The sequence below is a fragment of the Marmota monax genome, unplaced genomic scaffold (genome assembly GCF_021218885.2).
Source record: "Marmota monax isolate L192 unplaced genomic scaffold, Marmota_monax_Labrador192_F-V1.1 WCK01_AAM20220418_F8-fsc00586, whole genome shotgun sequence".
Lineage (NCBI taxonomy): Eukaryota > Metazoa > Chordata > Mammalia > Rodentia > Sciuridae > Marmota > Marmota monax.
In genome coordinates, this window is record NW_026695027.1 from 172,275 (window position 1) to 190,166 (window position 17,892).

At 39.2% G+C, this 17,892-nt stretch overlaps 1 protein-coding gene across 1 annotated transcript; it reads right to left on the bottom strand.

Annotated features, from left to right (window-relative positions):
• Positions 1-13,586: 13,586 nt before the first annotated feature.
• On the bottom strand, positions 13,587-17,468 carry LOC124081428 (poly(rC)-binding protein 2-like). Its single transcript, XM_058573693.1, is given in 5 exon segments — positions 13,587-15,030; positions 15,033-15,238; positions 15,956-16,062; positions 16,722-17,116; positions 17,315-17,468. Coding segments are annotated over 5 exon segments (1,707 nt in total). The 5' UTR covers positions 17,364-17,468; the 3' UTR covers positions 13,587-14,080.
• Between the last annotated feature and the right edge of the window lie 424 nt (positions 17,469-17,892).

The window sequence follows — 17,892 nt, forward strand, 5'->3', positions numbered from 1 at the left end:
TTGGGGAATCCCTGATTGAGCAGGTCTCATAATAACCATCTCATTATTAATGGCTCTTAAATCTTGCAATAATCTCCATTTACCAGATTTCTTTTTAATGACAAAAATGGGAGTATTATGGGGAGATATGGAAGGTTGTATATGTCCCTCCGCTAATTGTTGTTTGACCAGGTCATGGGCTACTTGTATCTTTTCTTTAGTCAGGGGCCACTGAGGAACCCACACTGGTCTTTCTGATTTCCAAGTAATTTTGATTGTCTCAGTGGCGCTTTCTGAAAACCCAATCCATGTCTATTTATTCCTTGATCTATTTGAATTGGTGCTGTCATACCTTGTTCTTGTTCTCTTAATCTTTTTCTTTCCTAAAGCCTTGTCTAGCCCTAGTAGTGGGCGCGTTAGGATTGATGCTATTTGTTAATGTCAAACCTAATTGATCTAGGACATCTCGTCCCCATAAATTTATAGGAAGATGATCCAATACATAGGGCTGTATAGTTCCTTCACATCCTTCGGGATCCTTCCAATCTAATACCATTGCACTTCTATGGGGATTAGTTGCCACTCCTAGGCCTCAAAGCGTTTGAGTGGCTTGTTGTAATGGCCAATGTTTTGGCCATTCTTGACAAGATATGATGCTAAGGTCAGCACCTGTGTCCAGTATCCCATTAAATTCATGTCCTTGAATATTTAGTTTTAGCATTGGGCGAGAATCTAAATTTAAAGACAGCATAACCCAATCCACACCTGTGGAGCCTAATCCCCTGGAACCTCTTTCTACAGAACAACTGGAAAATTTATCATGCAGGCTTGGTATTATTAATAACTGTGCTATTCTATCTCCTTGTGAAATTACTGATATACCTCTTGGAGAACTAGCTATAATTTTTATTTCACCTTCATAATCGGGATCAATTACCCCAGGACTTATCATAAGTCCTTTTAGTGTAGAAGAACTGCGTCCCAATAATAAGCCTACTGTTCCTTGGGGAAGAGGTCCCTTTACTCCTGTGGGAATGATTTGAACTCCCATCTCTGGAGTTAGTACTGCTCTGGCAGAGGCGCAGATGTCCAACCCTGCGCTCCCTCTAGTTTGTCTGATGAGGGATTTAATGGATAATGTGTCCTGGGCACTACCCTGATGGTGTTGCTGGGTTCCTCCATTGCCCTGTATATTTGTACTTGTGGGGCCCGGGGCATTGGGCCACCCAGTCCGTTTTTTGGCAATGGAACCTGATGCCTTTCTCCATGATATCATGAGTAAACACTTGGTTGGTCCTTGTCCGTTTTTTGATAACAGAGTACCCTCTATGGTGGTTTGAGAACGGCATTCATTAGCCCAATATCTCCCTGTACGGCATCGTGGGCAAATACCCGGTATTCTATTCCTTTGATACCTAGCTTTGTTAAACCCTCCTCCTATGGGGCAACTCCTTTTAAAATGTCCTGTTTGTTCACAATTGTAGCATGTTTTTGGCCTGGCATCTAAAGCCTGTTGTACTGCTGCCAAGACTTGCCCTTGTTCACTAATGTCTCTACATAATTTAATATATGTGTTTAAATCTTCATGTCTCCATGGTCTAATGACCTCTCTGCAGCAACGATTTGCTTGGTCATAAGCCAGTTGTTTTATAAATGGCATTGCTTTTTCTGTATCCCCCAAAATTCTGGAAGCCATTTGAATAAGCCTGTCTACAAATTCAGCGTAAAGTTCATTAGTTCCTTGTATTACCTTAGATAATTGTCCTTGTAAATCTCCATGCCCCTGTAAAGTTTTCCATGCCCTAACTGCATCTACAGCAATTTGTGCGTATATACCAGGATCATATTCAATTTGTTGCCGTTGACCCTCATAAGGTCCTTTTCCTAACAACATAGCTAGATTTCTTTGAGAGTAACCAGTGCTGCATTTCGCCTAGCTGTCTCCGTGCAAAATTCCTCATTGGCAACCTTCCATAACAAATATTGTCCTCCATTTAGCACAGATCGACACATGTTAGCCCAATCTTCTGGCATCATGTCCAAGTTGGTAATGGATTCGACCATGCTCACAGTAAAGTGTGCTTGCGGACCATAGGTTGTTATAGCCTCCTTTAATTGCTTCACTGTTTTGAAATCTAAAGCATTGTGAATTCGTTGCCCTCCTGCCTGCTCAAGTACAGGGCATGCTAATCTTTGAGGTCCTGCCTCAGGATTCTGTCCATCAATTACAGGGGTTGAGGGCCACTCAGCTGTAGATGGAGCTGTTGGTTGAATTACGCCCTCTGGTGATAGAACGGAGTTAGTAGCAGCCTCCTGTTGTAGCTCCCCCCCCCCCGATGGTTGTTTGTCTTTCAAGCTTTCTTCCTTTAAATTTTCCTCTGTCTGACTAGCTCGAGAGACCTTCTCTTTTGTTTGACCTAACACGTTTTCTACCATAGTCTGGACCTCTAACAATTTACTTAACAGTCTTTTGGTTTGTTTTTTTTTTTACTAATTTCTAATCTACTATAAAGGTAATGCAACCCAATAAGATAACATAAAACAAAACTGAAACAGAATGAAATAAAAACGGAATAAAAAATCATTGTATCAATTTTCTCTTTCTCACGGCCTAACAACTTCAAACCTTGAGCCAACCATTTTTCCCAATTTGCCTGAGAAAGTTCTAGGGATAGACAGCTTGAAACAAAAACAAAATAAATCAAAACAAGAACACATTGTTTTTTGAAATGGTCACCCATTCTCTTGCCTTCCCTCAGGGGCGAGCAATTTTACTCACCTCCAAGCTTCAGGCATCCCCTGCAAGGGCCACCAATTGCCGCAGTCTTGCTGGGCACAAATCACGAGCCACTGAAGCAGGAACAAACTTTATTTTTTGAAACTGCCGCCAATGCCCCGCACGCTCCCGGCCAGATTGCTGACCGACCCACGCCACGTTCTCCTGGACCCCAACAGGAAGTCCCTCCTCCAGAATTCCCTCCTACCACACTTAGCCAACCAATGGGAACTCTCCAGGAGTCCCGTAGCAGGCCGAGGTGGACAGCAGGAGTCCAATATCCATATGAATGCAGATATTAACATAATCATATCATCTCAATGGCTTGCTCCAATCACCTTTCAACCAAAAATGCCATGCATCACATTACTTGGCTGTGGCTCTTAGCACACATATACATAGTGTCTGAATATATAATAGTTTATATTGATGTTCATATATTATGTATATATAACTGATATAGATCAATATACCTAATATAGACTTATGATTTTGATCCCCAACTCAACTCCACATGATAGGTAATATATCACCATTTTACAAATGGGGCACCACCAAGTTAAAGAATATGTCAAAGGTTATTCTGCAATCAAGATGATAGGGTTTGAGGCTTCTTCAAGATGGCAGACCAGAGGGAGGCAGCATTCTGTGTTGCTCTGTGATCCAGATCTCAACTAATCAGAATACTGCATTTCTGAGAGTGTTAGAGGACCCCTATACAGCTGGTCTCTGCAGAAATCACCAGCATTGTGACCCTGTGCAGGGCTCCAGGCCTCAGTGTTCGAGCAGGACCCAAAGCCTGAAGTTCCAGTCCATGCAAGACTTGGCAAACACCTTAGCAGAATCATGTATCCACACATCTGCAGATTGCCAAGACTTCACTCTGCTCCCACACAGGTCACTCAGCTGCTACCTACCCACAGTACAACACCATCACCCAACTCCACAAACTTCATCAGACAACCCAGCACTGAAAGCAGACTGCTGCCATCTTGGCTCAACTTTCTCTCTATATTAGGTGGGGGCAGTTCCCAGATCAGATCTCCAGGGACCAGTGGATTTTCGCAGAAATCACCAGTGCTGCAACTACCAGTGCAGAAATCAGAGCCTCTGGGCTCAAGTAAGTCTCCAGACACCGGACCCAAAGCCCACAGTTCTAGATCACACAGCTCACAAGCGGCATAGCAGAAACAACTATCAGCACCTCTGCAGAACTCCAGACTGCACTCCATTCCCACACAGATCACTTGGCTGCTACCTATACACAGCACAAGGCCACTGCCCAGCTCCCCCATATCACCAGACACCCCAGCACTTGAAGCAGACAGACACCATCTTGGAAAACCTCCCTTGCCATTTTGTGGTTGGCGTGGCTATCAGATTGGATTGCCATCTGAGCAGGTACCTGATTTCCAATTCTTCCCCCCTCCCCAACAGCATTTCCCAGGCACAGTGGCCACCCAATACAAGATCAGCTGTCAGTCATTCAGGAGTGCAATGGGAACAAGGCGCCGCCCACCTGGTGTGAGCCTGGGGGTCAGAGGTCCCAGAGTTGGGACCTGATAAATAAGACTGGGGAGGGGACTAAAGTTTTAAGCACAAAGGAGAGATCAAGATTTGGGAAATCTCCAAGCAAGGGAGGGAGAAGATACTGGGGGCTCAAGTCAGATGAGTGGTCACAAAAGAAGACTCATGAGGAGCTATTTCCTTGCAGGGACTGGTGGGTAGCAATCCCCACTTCCAGATGCTCCACACCAGGTTCAGTCTTCACATCCTGGCTACCTACACCATCCTGGGGGCAGAGATACCTACTGGATGAGGAAAGAAAGAAACAGATCTCTAAGAGTATTTTTTTTTCTTTACTTCTTTCTCTTCTACCCTTCTATCCTAAGGCCCTCACATCTCCAACATATGTAAAACCAAGAACTTTGCATGAACTAGGACTTTGAGGACTAAGTCACCTGAATAATATAATATAGAGGAATTGCATAAGCCCCCCTTTTTCCTTTTTTTTCTCTCTCTTTTTTCTTTCTTTCCCACTTTTCTCTTTTTTTCTTCCTCCACCCTCCAAATTATACTATTTTAACATCCTGTATTTTTCTAAAAACATATGTGTGTTTGTTTTATGTATTCTACTGTCTTCCAATGTAATTGTCTACCCCAAATTACCTCCTATCTATTCTCCTTCTACTAACCCTCTTCACTAGATTTCTCCTTTATATTTCCTAAGATATATTAACCCTATACCATCACATATTCTCCCCTCAATATTTTGTCTTATGCCTGGCCCCCAGTTCATTGTCCACCACCAGAAACTGTAAATCTTTTTATGAAACTACTGATTATATTTTAAATAATAATTGAATCCAACATTTCTGGACATTGAGACTAAACTGTAAATGTCTTAATAAGAACAATTTGTTTATAGGTTATGTATTGTTGACATTGGGATCTGTTAACATTGTCCTTCCCCACAAAGGAGAGATCTTGGAACCCTACAAGAGCACTACAAATGTTTAGGGTAAAAACAATAACACACCAGACCCACAGAGCTGGAAAGGAAGACACATGAGCAACACAAAAAGAAAACAGAAGAAAGAACCACAAACAAAGCAAGACAACACATCATTAGAAGCATTGGCAGCTACAGCAGAAAAAACTGACAGAAAAAGATTTCAGGATATACATGGTTAAAATGTTTTGGGATCTCAAATAATACACAAGAGAACAAATACAGGCAGTGAAAATCACTTCAACAATGAAGTACATAAACAAATCCAAGAAGCAAAAGATCACCTCAACAGGGAGATAGAGGTTCCACAAAAACAAACAAACAAACAAACAAACAACAACAACAAAAACCCAGAAATTCTTGAAATGAAAAAAAATAATGAACCAAATTAAAAACTCAAATGAAAACATCACCCACAGAGTAGACCACTTAGAAGATAGGATATCAGACAATGAAGATCAAATAAATCATCTTGAAAAGAACATAGACCACACATTGAAAATGATAAGAAACCATGAGCAGAATATCCAAGAAGTATGGGATAGTATAAAAAGACCAGATTTAAGAGTTATTGGCATAGAGGAAGGCATGGAGGCCCAAACTAAAGGAATGGACATTCTATTTAATGAAATAATATCAAAAAACTTTTCAAACATGAAGAATGAATTGGAAATCAAAATTCAAGAAGCCTACAGTTTGCCTAATGTAAAAAATAACAACAGATCCACACCAAGGCACATTATAATGAAAATGCCCAATATAGAGACAAAGGAGATAATTTTTAAAAGCCACAAGAGAAAGGAATCAGATTACACATAAGGGAAAACCAATTAGGATAATGGCAGATTTTTCAACACAGACCCTGAAAGCTAGAATATCCTGGAACAACATATATCAAGCTCTGAAAAATATTGGGTGCCAACCAAAAATCTTGTATCCAACAAAATTGAGCTTTAGATTTGAAGATGGAATGAAAACTTTCCACAATAAACAAAAGTTAAAAGAATTTATAGCTACAAAACCAGCACTACAAAACATCCTTGGCAAAATATTCCATGAAGAGGAAATGAAAAACAACAATGAAAATCAACAGAGGGAGGTAGTACGCTAAAGGAAAAACTCATCAAAGAGGAAAACCAAGACAAGTTAAATAACAAAAACAAACAAATATGGCTGGAAATACAAACCATGTCTCAATAGTAATCCTAAATGTTAATGGCTTAAACTCACCAATCAAAAGAAATAGGCTATCAGATTGGATTTAAAAAAAAAACATGCAACAATATGCTGCCTCCAGGAGACTCATCTGATAGGAAAGACATACACAGAATGAAGGTGAAAGGTTGGGAAAAATCATACCACTCACATGGACTATGGAATCAAGCAAGGGTTTCCATACTCATATTAAATAAAATAAACTTCAAGCCAAGGTTAATCAAAAGGGATAAAGATAGATATTACATACTGCTCAAGGAACCATACACCAACAAGTCATAACAATCATAAATATATATATGCCCTAAACAATGGTGAGGCTATGTTCATCAAACAAACTCTTCTCAAGCTCAAGAGTCAAATTGAGCACAACACAATAATCTTGGGTGACTTTAACACACCTCTCTCACCACTGGATAGATTTTCCAAACAAAAGTTGAATAAAGAAACTATAGAACTCAATAACACAATCAGTAAGTTAGACTTAACTGACATATATAAAATATTTCAACCTGCATCAAGTGGATACATTTTCTTCTTAGCAGCACATGGATCCTTCTCAAAAATAGATCATATACTATGTGACAAAGCAACTCTTAGCAAATACAAAAAAATAGAGATGCTACCATGCATTTTATCAGATCATAATGGAATAAAATTGGAAATCAATGACACAATAAAAAATAAAAATTTCTCCATCACCAGAAGACTAAACAATATGGTACTGAATGAACAATGGGTCACAGAAGTCATCAAGGATGAGATTAAAAAATTCTTAGATGTAAATGAGAACATAGGCACAATTTATTGAAATCTCTGGAACACTATGAAATCAGTACTAAGAGGAAAATTCATTGCATGAAGTTCATTGCTTAAAAGAAGAAAAAGTCAACAAATAAATGACCTCACACTACATCTCAAAGCCCTAGAAAAAGAAGAACAAACCAGCAGCAAAAACAGTAGAAGGCAAGAAATAATTAAAATCAGAACTGAAATCAATGAAATCAAAACAAGGGAAACAATTGAAAAAATTGACAAAACAAAAAGTTGGTTCTTTGAAAAAATAAATAAAATTGACAGACCCTTAGCCATGCTAACAAAGAGAAGGAGAGAACTCAAATTACCAGCATATGTGATGAAAAAGGTAATATCAAGACAGACACTACTGAAATACAGAGGATAATTAGAAATTATTTTGAAAACTTATACTTCAATAAAATAGAAGACATTGAAGGCATTGACAAATTTCTTAAGTCATACGATTTGCCCAGATTGAGTCAAGAAAATATACACAATTTAAACAGACCAATATCAAGTGAGGAAATAGAAGAAGCCATCAAAAGCTTACAAACCAAGAAAAGCCCAGGACTGGATGGATACACAGCCAAGTTCTATAAGACCTTTAAAGAAGAACTAATACTAATACTCTTCAATTTGTTTCAGGAAATAGAAAAAGAGGCAGTAATTCCAAACTCATTCTATGAGACCAATATCACCCTCATCCGAAAACCTGGCAAAGACAGATCAAAGAAAGAAAACTTCAGACAAATATATCTAATGAATATAGATGCAAAAATTCTCAATAAAATCCTGGCAAATCGAATACAAATCATAACAAAATGATAGTGCACCATGATCAATTGTGATTCACCCCAGGAATGCAAGGTTGGTTCAACATATGGAAATCAATAAATGCAATTCATCACATCAATAGACTTAAAGATAAAAATCATATGATCATCTCGATAGATGCAGAAAAATCATTTGACAAAATACAGCACCCCTTTGTGTTCAAAACACTAGAAAACTAGGGATAACAGGAACATATGTCAACATTGTAAAGGCTATCTACGCTAAGCCCCAGGCAAACATCATTCTAAATGGAGAAAAATTGAAGACATTACCTCTAAAAACCGGAACAAGACAGGGATGCCCTCTATCACCACTTCTATTCAACATTATTCTTGAAACACTAGCCAGAGCAATTAGACAGATGAAAGAAATTAAAGGGATAAGTATAGAAAAAGAAGAACTTAAACTAGCATTGTTTGCTGAAGATATGATTCTATTCCTGGAAGACCCAAAAAACTCCACCAGAAAACTTCTAGAACTACTAAATTAATTCAGCAAAGTAGCAGGATATAAAATCAACACCCATAAATCAAAGGCATTTCTGTATATCAGTGACAAAGTCTCTGAGAAGGAAATGAGAAAAACTACCCCATTCACAATAACCTCAAAAAAAAAGATACTTGGGAATCAACTTAATGAAAGAGGTGAAAGATCTATACAATGAAAACTATAGAATCCTAAAGAGAGAAATCAAAGAAGACCTAAGAAGATGGAAGGATCTACCTTGCTCTTGGATAGGTAGAATTAGTATTATCAAAATTACCATACTTCCAAAAGCACTATACAGATTTAATGTAATCCTGATCAAAATTCCAATGGCATTCCTCATAGAAATAAAAAAAAAATCAATCATGAAATTCGTCTAAAAATTAAGAGATCCAGAATAGCTAAAGCAATCCTTAGCAGGAAGAGCAATGCAGGTGGCATCACTATACCAGACAGCATGGTATTGGCACCAAAACAGACTGGTAGACCAATGGTACAGAATAGAGGACACAGAGACCAACCCACAAAATTACAATTATCTCATATTATACAAAGGTGCCAAAAACATTCACTGGATAAAAGATAGCATCTTCAACAAGTGGAGTTGAGAAAACTGGAGATCTATATGCAACAAAATGAAATTAAACCCCTATCTTTCACCATGCACAAAACTTAACTTAAAATGGATCAAAGAACTAGGAATTAAACCAAAGACTCTGCGTCTAATAGAAGAAAAAGTAGGCCCTAATCTTTATCATGTGGGATTAGGCCTCAACTTCCTTAATAAGACTCCTATAGTGCAAGAACTAAAACCAAGAATCAATAAATGGGATGGAATCAAACTAAAAAGTTTTTTCTCAGCAAAAGAAACAATCTGTGAGATAAAAGAGAGCCTACATCCTGGGAGCAAACCTTTACCCCTCACACATCAGATAGAGCACTAATCTCTAGGGTATATAAAGAACTCAAAAAACTAAGCACTGATAAAACAAATAACCCAATCAACAAAATGGGCCAAAGATCTGAACATACACTTCTCAGAAGAGGATATACAATCAATCAACAAATATATGAAAAAAATGTTCATCATCTCTAGAAATCAGAGAAATGCAAATCAAAACTACTCTAAGATTTCATCTCACTCCAGTCAGAATGCCAGCTATTATGAAGGCAAACAACAATAAGTGTTGGTGAGGATGTGGGGAAAAAGGCATACTCATACATTGCTGGTGGGACTGCAAATTGGTGCAGCCAATATGGAAAGCTGTACAGAGATTCCTTGGAAGTCTGGAAATTGAACCACCTTTTGACCCAGCTATCCCTCTCCTCGGACTATACCCAAAGGACTTAAAAACAGCATACTACAGGGACACAGCCACATCAATGTTTATAGCAGCACAATTCACAATAGCTTAACTGGGGAGCCAACCTAGATGCTCTTTACTGGATGAATGGATAAAAAAAATGTGGTACATATATACAGTGGAATTTTACTCAGCAATAAGAGAATAAAATCATGGCATTTTCAGGTAAATGGATGGTGTTGGAGAAGATAATGCTAAGTGAAGTTAGCCAATCCCAAAAAAACAAATGCCAAATGTTTTCTCTGATATAAGGAAGCTGACTCATAGTCGGGTAGGGAGGAGGAACATGGGAGAAGTAGATGAATTCTAGATATGGAAGAGGGGAGGGAGGGAAAGGGAGGAGGCAGGGGATTAGCAAGGATGGTGGAATGTGATGAACATCATTATCCAAAGTACATTCATGAAGACACAAATTAGGTGTCAACGTACTTTAAATACAGAGATGTGAAAAATTGTTGTATATATGTGTAATAAGAAACGTAATGCAAAAAAAAACAAACCAAAGTATATGTATAAAGACATGAATTGGTGTGAACATACTTTATATACAAAGATATGAAAAATTTTGCTCTCTATATGTAATAAAATTGTAACATATTCTGCTTTTGTGTATTTAAATATAAAATCAATTTTAAAAAAAAGAAGGAAAGGAAAAAAATGATGATAGGGTTTGAATCCAGCTAACATATTTTTTAGTGATATTAAGGATAACTTCAAATATATTTGAAAGTATAATATGGAGAAATTAACCCCTATGTATCCATCACACATTTTCATCAATTATTAATTTATGACCAAACTTCTTTCACTTTATTACCCAACTACTTTTCCCTGAACCATTTTATAAGTCCCAGGTGTAAAATTGTTTTCATTGATAGTTTTACTGCAAATCTCTAAATTTGAACTTCTTGAAATGTTCACAATGCCCCTTCATACAATTGAATGTTCAATGTATGTTCAATTTTCAATTATTTTACAGTTTGATTGATTCAGCATACACCTAAGGGACACACAGTATGATTGATTAATTTTCAGACTCTTTAAACTCTAGGTCTCCTCATTCCATTTCATTCTCTGAAGCTTAATGTCAAAAAATTCAGAGTTTTTTGTCCTGCAGAATATGTTTCACACTATGAATTTTTCTTGTGATATACTTATGATAGGTTTAATATATCTCTCTGTCCTTTGTACTTACTGTGAATTGAACTCATAATTCTATCTAGACAGCAATATCTTTTCAAATATAGTATACAAGAAACAAAGAATATTTATTATTTTTTTCTCCTGGAAGCCCATTGGGTTGAGTAGTGTTTCACATTCATCTAATTTTGCTTCTCTATTGGGAAATGCTGAGGTAGGCTGAAGGTCATAGTTTAATAATGGTGTGAGACTTTACAGGTAACAAAGGACATATTTGGCATTGTGTTATTTACTCCCACAGATTTTTCTCTCTGATGGGCAATTTTCCTCTTTCTCAAATAAAAGGAAATTTCAGTTAAGGAGTCAGGTGGAAGAGCTTTCAAAGATGCCATTCAGGATGAGGGGACCCCTGAGGTGTTGAACCTGTGACTGTCTCTGGAACAAGGTGGGGACAAGGGCAAACACAAAAAGGATAAAGGTGGAGAGCAGGCTGCACTAGGAACAGGTGAAAAGCAAATGCAACAGGTACAAAAGTAGAGATGGATCAGAGGTGAAGTTCAGAGCTTATTTGCATACATTTAATATGTGCCTAATATTTACTTTCATATTTTCTTTAAAAAAATAAATAAAGCTTATGAGAGCAGATCTCACCCAGAAGTCATAGTAGCAAAGTGGTTCAGGACCTTGGACAGTTCACTGAGAATGTAATAGCACTCCAAGCATTTTGGTTATTGATTGTTGCTACTTTCCTTTAACTTTAATATCAACTTTTATCCCAGGAATACTGCCACAACCCTACAGTGGAGATAGATGTGCAAAACCACAGCCTCTGAGATGTGGGCATGAGGGTGACTAATTTCAGGGAACACCTGTAGAGGAGGCAACAGGGCTAGAGCCTTATAGTCATTATCATTCACCGGGCTTGTCCACCTACAATAAGCTTGCAGCCTGACTCAGATGGAAATCAGGGGCAAAGTGAAAAACCTTCAATATTGGATAACCTATTGGCTCCACTCTATTTAAGAGAATGTGGAGTTTACCATGTCAGTTTCTTTCATCCTTTGACACTAAGGTCCAGTGTAAATAAACACAGCATCAGTCTACCCCCCCCCGACCTTTTTCAAACATCTAGATATTCATACTCATGTCCAGTCTCCTGTAAACACCTGTGAGCATTTGCCTTTGCAACCCAGCTCTAGATAGGGCTCTGATTCTGAAGGAGCCCCAAACACTTACAAAGTTCTTAGTTCCTTCAGGAACAGGGAATTGTCTTCACTTTATAAGAAACACTTGGCACTTCCATGATTTAAAATGCCCGTCTCTTCATCTGTCTTAGGACTTCTCAAGAGGCTGCGTGTGTCATCTGGAGCTCCAGCTAGCTGGCAAATGTCAGTTACCTTATGTTTGTCAAATGGGCATTTTCTACACAGACGAAAGAAAGTGTGTCTCATGAATTGTGAAAGAGAACACAACATCATATTTAAATAGAGGCTGATTTATTCATGAGTGAATAACTGTTCACTTCCTCCCTCCTTTCTTCTCCTTTCCTTTGTTTCCTCTCCTGGTCCCTCAATTTCATCATTTCTTCTCCTTCTCTCTCTTCTTTTCTCATTCCCTTCCCCTCCTCATTCTACTTCCTTCCATCTCTTTCTCCTCTTCTTCTTCCTCTCCCTCTCCATCATACCTACCTAGAAGAGCAACACCTGTGTGTTGGTAGCAGGTGACTTCCCAGGTCACTCTCCTCTCTCTCAGCTCCCTCTGGCTTCTGGTTATTCCTGTTACACTATCCTGCAATGTGTGGAGCACTATGGAAGTTTATGTGGCACCCGTTGTCTTCTTCCAAATATAGAGAGGTAGCGAAAAACTGTTAGGAACTAAAAAAAAAAAAAAAAAAAAAACAACAACAACAAACAACAGTGAAATAAGTGTTTTGTGAGGCCAGCAGAATTTTGTAAAGAACTTTTCAATACCACTGCATACTTTAAACCTCTACACTTGCAACTAAGAAAACAGAGGTTCAAAGAAGTTAATTGTCTTAAGGTCACATAGGTTGTTTTTGTAATGATCGCTAAAACTTCAGTTCAGTGTTCTTTTTGCCTGCTATTCTGTACCAGATACCACTACAGCCCACTGAATATGAAATCCATAAAGCAGAAATCATATCTTGTTAGCTAATGATTTTCTTTTTTCTTTCTTTTTTTTTTTTAGAGACTTAAGTTTTCATTTAAAATATGCAAGCTTGAGCAAGGACAAATATTCCCATGAAGGTGAATCCCAGATACAGGTCAACTGCTTCCATGTATATGCATGTGTGCACCATCCAACCATGGAACTGCACACCTATTCTACAGTTAAGTCCTAGCAAAGTCTAATCCTCAATCTGGGCATAAGGTTTCACAAGGGGCAACTAAATACAGGGTTGTAGGAAGAAAGGATCAAGGGTGAATAAAAAACATGGGAGTGGTGAACAGGAGAAAATATCTTAATTGCAATAAAGGCTTCTATTCAAAACCCAATCAGGGTCCTGTAAGGAATAAAAGGTACAAAAATAACAGGAAGACAACAGGAATAAAACCCACATGAATCACTGTGGCATCCAGTTTCTATTCACAAAGAAAAAGCTCCAGTCCATCTTTTAATTTTTTTTGAAAAATTCCTGACATTACAGAACTAAACTGAAATGTATTAATAGTCCACTCTTATATTTCCATGACAAACAGAAAAATTCATGGGCCAAAAAAAAAAAAAAAGGGAGAAGCTTATAAAACTAAATATGGATCTCAGCATTAACAGCTGAACAGAGAAAGGAATTAAAACGCTTTAATTAAAAAATCACGAGTGGATGATAAAGTGTGTAGAAACTGAAAATTTACAAACTATTTAAAACCTGGAATCCCTGACTGTTCAGAAACTACACAGATGGATCATGGGTGGTGGTGAACAGCAGAAAGGGATTATGGATGAATCTGCATTGTTCTAGCTGCTCCCCATGCCACCCGTCTCCGAGGAAAGCCTGACATCGATTAGATACTGAGCCAGGCTAATGCTGGCAGCAGATCCAGTGATGGTAACCTGCCTATCGGTAGATCCTTCCACTGGGTTCGCAATTTTGATCTGCGCCCCAGACATCTGATGGATCTCATTGATTTTGGCACCTTGACGCCCGATTATGCAGCCAATCAAATCGTTTGGAATGGTGAGTTCATGAGAAGTAGTCTGAGCAGATGCATCCAAACCTGCACTGAATCCGGTGTTGCCATGCGTCATAGGAAAATGAGACTGTTGCATTGCCAACTGGTGCAGCTTGGTCAAATCTGGCTGTGGAATGGCATACTGTCCTTGAATGGTATAGGCCTCTAGAGGTGGTCCCTCCAGGTCAGGGTTGAGGCACATGGACGGGGTGGTGTGGGGAAAGCTCGCACTGTTGCTGCCTGTGCTGTACCTGTCCTGACCACCTGCAAAAATGACTGGAGAACTTGACGGCTTGGGCCGGTACAGGATAGTCACGCTGTTCGGCGGGGGGTGGGGGGGTGGGGGTGGTGGTGGCGGGGGGGGGGACTCCAACTTGACCACGCAGATCTGTTTAACACACTGAATGATGGATTGCGGAATGCCAGCAATAGTGATGGCTCGCTCAGTTGAATTGGGGAGCATATCCCCTGCCACCTGGACTTGAGCCCCTGTACTCTCTCGTATTTCCTTAATCTTGCAACCACCTTTTCCAATGAGAGAGCCACACTGACTAGCAGGGACCACCAGCCTCAGAGTGACCTGGGGTCTACTGGCAGCTGTGCTATTGGTCATAGAACTGCTGATGTCCTCTTCCAGTTTGTCAATGATCATAGCAAAGGCTTTGAGGATGGCATTAGTGGGTCCAGCCAAAGTGATAATTCTCTCAGGACAATTCCCTTCTGAGATATTAATAGTGCACCACTCTCCTCGCGCATCTTCTTAACCGATTCTCCTTTCTTTCCGATGATACTGCCAACTTCCTTTCCATGCATAAGTAGCGGAATGGTGAGAGTGACTTTTAATCCACCTTCAATCACACCGTGTCCATGTCGAGCAGTGTTATGGGGAGCTGGACTTTGAGTGGTCAAGTCTTTGGTCACTGGTGGGGGTGAAAGCCAAAAACTTCAGGTGCGAGACGACTGAGGGGAAAAGGGGAGGCTGGGGCGGAACAATAGGGGCGGGCGGGAATGCAAGGGGGGGCCGCGGGCCGGCGGAGGAGGAAGTGGGGGGGTGGAGGAGGAGGAGGAGGAAGGGGGAAAGAGACCGCAGGGCTGGGAGGGGGGCGCGGGGAGGGGGGCGGGCGGGCGAGAGAGGGCACAGGCTGCTGCCTCTGCTGATCTGGGGAGCTAATGATTTTCTAACACCTACCATACAAACTCAGCATCTTTCAAATTAATTGTACCTTAATTAATAACCTACACTTAAGTTTCTAGACTGGTATATACAATGTGATATATGAAGTCATAGGGAAAAACAGACATATGTAAATAAAATGTTAACTCAGATTTGTCTGTGTTATGGATCTGCTTATAGATAAAAATAATTTTGTAACAATAAGTTAACATTTTAAATTTAGACAAATTTATATTATGAAATTAATGATAAATTTGCATATTTTTAAATAAAGTGAATATTAATTAAAGTCTTTACATGTTAAAACAGAACATGCAACCTTGACCCCAGAGGGGTGATCTCCCATTTGTTTTTGGGTGAACAAGAAATCTTGTTTTTAGTATGATATCTCCATTATAAAGGATGGCAATTAAATTCAGAGGTTTTTGAAACATGTATGGAGAAAAAGAAAAAAAAAATCCTTGTCCTTAAGCACTGATTATACACCTGGGAACATTTTTATGTTTAGTCTGGAAGTTGACACTAGCAAAGACACTCTGGTGTTGGCTGCTATGACAGCTGTCATCTGGCCTCGATCTCTTCTCATCTTCAAACTGGAATTAACTTGAAGAGAAAGGATGAAGGCAAGAGAATCCATGGGTCAGGACTAATTTTCAACTAATCATCTCTCTTTGTAGGCAGCAGTAGATACAGATGTTTTTTTAAAAAATCATAATCATATCACAAAAGAGAGAAGCCAGACAGTGGTAACTTTGGGAACATTTCAAACACACTCTCCTTGTAAAAAAGGATGCTAGTATGATTATGGGAAAAGTTCTAAATTAAATAATTTAATCTACCTGATTGATTAGCAATTTATCTGATTATTTTTGAAAAAAACTGAGAAAAATTTTCTCAAAAAAATAAAGGGCATTTGTTTTATAAGTTGATTAAAGCATTTACATACTAATGAATGCATAAATGCATTTATGATTCTAATAATTCAACAACTCATCAATAAAATCATCCATTTGGTATGAAGGCAATTTGAAATCTTTGTTTCAATAACACCAATACAAGATTAATAAGTCGTCTTAAATTTTATTTTAAAAATAATTTTTGTATATGCTATAAAAATATGTGCTACGCATTCTATCTCAATCTATTGCATAGAACAGGAGCTATACATCCTTTTAACAAATGACCATCTGGACATTCTATATGAACTGCACTCAGTTTTACTTGCCAAACCCCCACCTGTGCTGACACAGACCTGCTCCTCCCTGTCTGTGGTGGGGTCTCCCCGCAGAGGCCCTAGCTCTTCTTGAGGTTTTTGTGGGACTCCCACAGGCAGCCCTCTCACTGTGGCTTCTCTCAGGGCACAGAAATATACTGCTGCATCCATGAGCTGTGAGGCTGTGATGGTGAGCTGGATGGAACTGGATGCCTTCTGGAAGTTGAGGGAATAGCGACCCTCTGTTGCATTTTGCTTATTGTAAGAGTCCTGACGAATAAGGAAAGTCAGTTTCCCACTGGGTAGTTGTTTGTACCAGAATAAATAATAAGAAGGATCGCTGGTTTCATACACACAGTCCAAGGTCACAGCCTCCTTCTCCACCACAGAAATTGCAGTCTGAGCTTGAATTACCTTCTGGGCCATGCTGGTTCCTGCAGGAGAGAAGAAGAAATAGATTTATCCTTTATCTGGAACTATGAGAGTCAAAAAGATGAAGTGACTGAGGACCCAGTGCTCTGACCCATTGCCTTTTATTCATCCCTCATAACCTCATCAGAAAACAAAGATCTTCTCTTCAGGACCTTTAGGGCTGAGAAGAGCCTGAGCCCTGTGCTTGTGCATATCCTTACCAAGACAGATGGAGGCGATGGCTGCTCCCAGCAGGCTGGTGGCCAGCATAATGGTAGCTCTTCCCTGAGAAAAATGCTCTATGTTTTGTCCCAAATCCAGATCTTAATTCTGCACCTGGTGCTCAAGAGGTACAAGCAAAGTTACTGGGCTATGCACTGCATCTGCTCCAACAGGAAATGCAGTTAGCAGATATGGGGCAGGTTTGCCTGGGTCCTGTCACATGCTTCCTGTATAGTGGGAGATGCCTGACAGCTCTGAGCAGCTGCTTTATCTTATTATAATTTATTGGGTTGGATCATTTTCAGTATATTCTTTGATAAAAAAAATGGAGGACGTAAAATTATTATGAACTATAGTCATGGGCTAACATGGTCATATATCTTTTGGTTTACATACACATTTTTTGCCCCTACAGATGATACCAAGGTGAAAAGTAAAAACTTTGTCTTTGTTCCTACCTTGCCAGTCATGTAATTTGGCAAAAATCACATGAGAAATACTTTATTGTTAACGAATAATTTCACATCATGTCTCCTGAGTCCCAAACTGACCATGACCTCTACATGTATAGCCTCCC